This window comes from Sinocyclocheilus anshuiensis, unplaced genomic scaffold (genome assembly GCF_001515605.1).
Source record: "Sinocyclocheilus anshuiensis isolate Anshui unplaced genomic scaffold, SAMN03320099.WGS_v1.1 scaffold457, whole genome shotgun sequence".
Taxonomy (NCBI): domain Eukaryota; kingdom Metazoa; phylum Chordata; class Actinopteri; order Cypriniformes; family Cyprinidae; genus Sinocyclocheilus; species Sinocyclocheilus anshuiensis.
The window spans coordinates 327259-331891 of NW_015537939.1; the positions used below are offsets into that span (position 1 = coordinate 327259).

The 4633-nt window shown below is 35.8% G+C and overlaps 1 protein-coding gene across 1 annotated transcript in view; it reads left to right on the top strand.

Moving 5' to 3' along the window:
• The window catches only part of LOC107662530 (splicing factor, suppressor of white-apricot homolog), a 100233-nt gene that overhangs the window by 7786 nt on the left and 87814 nt on the right, over nt 1-4633 (top strand). Inside the window, exon 3 of the mRNA XM_016452597.1 lies at nt 2906-3037. Within this exon, the coding sequence (XP_016308083.1) occupies nt 2906-3037 (132 nt within the window). The remainder of the gene's footprint in view (nt 1-2905; nt 3038-4633) is intronic.

Here is a 4633-nt window from a genome sequence, read left to right on the forward strand (position 1 = left end):
TATAGATATATAGATATATATATATAGATAGATGGGCATTTCCCTCACTCACTACTTCGTCCCGATCAGATTCAAAATGGTCAAAACATGAGTGATCGGAGTCCGAGTCCATCAACACCTCCAGTGCCTGTTCAGCTGTATACCTCTTCATTTTTATATGTGATATGATCTACATTTTCTTCGTCTTTGTATTTCAGACCCGGAAGTCCCGGAACTCATTCTGGGCATGCGCTAGGGCTTTTCTTAGCGTAATACACCTATAACACAGATTGCCGTAAAAACTCATCTTTGGCGGGGAAGCGTTGTCTCTTAATTGACGAGATATCTTGTCAATTGCGGGAAAGAGTTAATGTTCTGTTAACGTCTGCTAACCTATTCAATTAAAAAAATGTAAAATAGAATCATTTTCACTAGCCATTTCAGACTTTTGAAACCCACTGAACCCATTCTACTAATTTTCTATATACTCATAAACTATAAACTTCTTTTATTAATCATGGAAAACGTGTTCTGCAACCTATGTCTTTCTTATCCCTGTGTGAGATTATTTCATTGAGAGGCATATATATTTATAAAAGTAGAAATGCATGAAGAGGCACTTTCATAGTGGCAGTGGGGGGGAAAACTGACCTTTTCAGTCTGAAATAATTCATCTAGCTTGTTTCGCTTAGGTGGACAACCAGAGCTCTTCAGTAAACTCTGTTTTTCATGGTTATCGACTTTAGACTGGTGCGCTCAGGCTTTGAGTGCTTTCCTCTGATATATTTGTGATTTAATTAAATTTCCAGAATAGTGAAAGGTACTTGTAATTGTTCTGTATACTGTGAAGGGCGTAAAACTGACATGGCTGAGTTTGTTTTGGTATAAAACAAATAAGTTTAGTCCATTGAATGTGAAAGTGTTGTTGCTGTTGGTTTATACTAGGTCACCAGACTGGCTACCATGGTAGATGTTATTATTGATGTAGATGTGTCGGTTAAAACTTGTTCTGAAATGTTTAAGAATGTTGTTCAGAATGACGTTTGTCCCTTGACTACACCCAGCAATTAAACTGTTTAATTCATTGAGGCACATTTATGTAACGCCAGACCTGATTAACACAAGATATTATCAAAAATGTGACCCAGGACCACAAAACCAGTCATAAGGGTCAATTTTTCAAAATTTATATTTATACATAAATAAATAAGCTTTCAATTGATGTATGGTTTGTTAGGATAGGACAAGATTTGGCCGAGATACAACTATTTGAAAATATGGAATCTGAGGATGCAAACAAATCAAAGTCTTGAGAAAATCGCCTTTAAAGTTGTCCAAATGAAGTTCTTAGCAATGCATATTACTAATCAAAAATTAAGTTTTGATACATTTACTGTAGGAAATTTACAAAATATCTTCATGGAACATGATCTTTACTTAATATCCTAATGATTTTTGGCATAAAAGAAAAATCTATAATTTTGACCCATACAATGTATTTTTGGCTATTGCTACAAATATACCCCAGTGACTTAAGACTGGTTTTGTGGTCCAGGGTCACATATGTGTTCTAAGAAAGCAATAAGCGATGTATTGTTTTGGATGCACTGAAATATCATTCAAAAATATTGTTTGTGTGTATGAAATATTTTACAAGGGCATCAATCATGGCTCATCCAAATCACTTTTTAGAGCCGGAACTATTGGGTTTCAACTTTTGTTTTCAGAATGTTGTTTCGTGACTTCTTAATCCTAGAAATATTCTGATGAATCAAATGGAGATAAATCAGTATGTCACATTCTTATAACTCCGTATATGCATCAACAGGTTAAAAAAGTCCAAAATTATGCTCATCGGCTCAATTTGCAGTTGAACAATCTTTAAACAGAGGTGCGCAGTAAGTGGGAGTGAATTATGATGTCCTTTGCTGATAGTGTCAGTACGCCATAGTCATTATCTCTGTAGTCATCATGTGGATTCGCCCTTCAGGGGGAGACCTAACCTCATTAAACTTTTATCAATCTGTCTACATTAACATCCTATAAACTGTAATAAAGCATTGTGATGGTTTAATATTGGACTGTCCTTGTGCTCTATTGCAGATGTAGTAGTTGTGATCCTGTAGTGAGATCATTAAAGATGAGAACTCACTGCGGCTGTTTGGATGTGTGGATTGGTGTGTGAATATATGAGGGTTTCAGTTCCAGTTTTTCAGTTTTAGTGTAGAATTATTACAGTTTTTGTGGTGCATTTTTGCTATAGATTATCTATAGTAAGAAAGAGAAATCTAAATATTAGTTACAAAAGATTTCTATTTCAGACAAATGCTGTTCTTCTGAACACTGCAATCATCAAATAATCCTGAAAAAACTTTTATGAGAAAAATGTTACTTTACCACCAAATGAACATATTAGACCCTGAAGACTGGAGTAATAGCTGCTGAAAATTCAGCTTTGTCATCACAGGAGTGTTTGTCATCACAGAATGTGTTTTTGATCAAATAAATTCAGCCTTGGTGAATGTAAGAGGCTTTCAGAAACATTATAAAAAGGACCAAACTTTTGAACGGTGTATGTAAAACAAAAATAAAAACCTCACCTAAGGATATAAAAATATTTTTTAAAGTTTAGCATTTCTATCTGAATTAGGCTAGTTCAGTAATGATTTGTTTAATCAGTTTTTTTAAACCCTTTTATTGTTAGTTGGAGCAGTTTTAAAACGACCATTATATTTTCCAACATAAATCCATTAATCCAACAGCCAACTTTACAATGTTTGAAACTTTTGAATCTGCTGTGGAGAAGAATAGAAAGAGAAGGTTTGAGGACGATGAGCACTGCAGTTAATTAAGAAGTGAAGTTCTTTTATTTTTATTTATTTTTTTTATGTGAATTTTTCCTGTGAATCTTTCTTTCTATTTGCAGAGGAGGAGTATAAAAGGCTGAGCGAAGCCTTGGCCGATGAAGGCACCTATAATGCAGTGGCCTTCCGTTACAGCGCTGACTACTATGACCCCTCCCAGCCCACTGAGGAAAATGAGGCCAGCAAAGAAGCAGGTGGGATCCGTACAAGTCTAGAAAACACACAACTTCAAAAACCACATTCTTACTTTGAAATGCTACTTGTAAGCAGTGTTAATTTTGACAGCAAATTCTGATTTAGTTTTAGTCATAGTCTTTTGACTAAAATGCCATTTAGTTTTAGTCATATTTTAGTCATCTGAATTGTTTTTAGTTTTAGTCGACTAAATATAAGATTTTAGTTGACTAAATCTACAGTAAATTTAGTCGGCTAAAATCTAATGGGTTTAGTTACAGTGCATTTATTAAGCATTTCTCTAAAATTTCCAAACTCATTATATAGGTTTGATATTAAAGGGGTCATATGGTGCTGCTAAAAAGAACATTATTTTGTGTATTTGAAATGTGTTTATGCGGTTTAAGGTTCAAAAAACACATTATTTTCCACATACTGTACATTATTGTTTCTCCTCTATGCCCCGCCTTTCAGAAACGCGTCGATTTTTACAAAGCTCATCGGTCTGAAAAGCGAGGTGTGCTGTGATTGGCCAGCTATCCAGTGCGTTGTGATTGGCCGAATACCTCAAGCGTGTGACGGAAATGTTATTGACGAAAATGTCAATAGATTTACGTCATAGTTTTTGTCATTCAAAAAGAGTTTTAGTTCGTTATCGTCTCGTTGTCGTCAGTGAAAAAATGTCGTTGGCGAAAATTATTCGTCAACGAAATTAATACTGCTTGTAAGTCTGCCTGAGAAGATTCAGTTTCTGAGACAAGTTTCTGTGCATACTTTAGCCTACGAACTTCAAAATACTCTGGGATGAAAAGAGGCCATTTCCCTTAGGTCAAATAAGTATAGTTTTTGAGCCTCAAGGAACTGAAAAGCTCAAGTTTTTTTTAAAGACTGAGCAAGGCAAGCCGTGGATATGCAGAGACTGTTAATGACCAGCGAGGTCCAGCGGTTCACCACTACAGGGTTTTAGCAAAAACATCACACTCCATGGCTGATTGCTTTATAAATACAGGAGCCTGGAATTAGTTTGAGTCCTCAGAGCTTGTCTCAAGCAGAAATTCGGTGACAAATGAGTTTCTAAAACAAACAGTAATCACCCTCAATGCTTTTGTACTCCTCATTCACACCTGCTCGCACCAGCACTCTACAGAGAACAAGACTTGGCCCACGGTGCATAGTCTTTATCCACCCACTCACTGCGCGCGCACACACACACACACACACACACACACAAGAAAGCGTGCGCATGAACGTAATCTGCGTAATCAGCGTTGTTTATGCTTAGGGAAAAGCGTGCGTATGTGTTGTGATAGTCTAAAATGGCGGAAGACGTAACTCGGGGGAGAAGAATTGTTGAATAAATTTTTATTTTTGTTTTCTTTGCGCTCAAAAAGTATTCTTGTAGCTTCGTAAAGACATGAGGGTGAGTAATTAATGACAGAATTTTCATTTTAGGATGAACTATCCCTTTAAGAAAACCCATAGTTGTAACTTAAAGAGGTCCTATTATGCTTTTTCACGTTTTCAACTTTAGTTAGTCTATAATGTTGCTGTTTGAGCATAAAAAAGATCTGCAAAGTTACAAAGCTCAAAGTCCACTTCAAAAGGAGATATTTTAT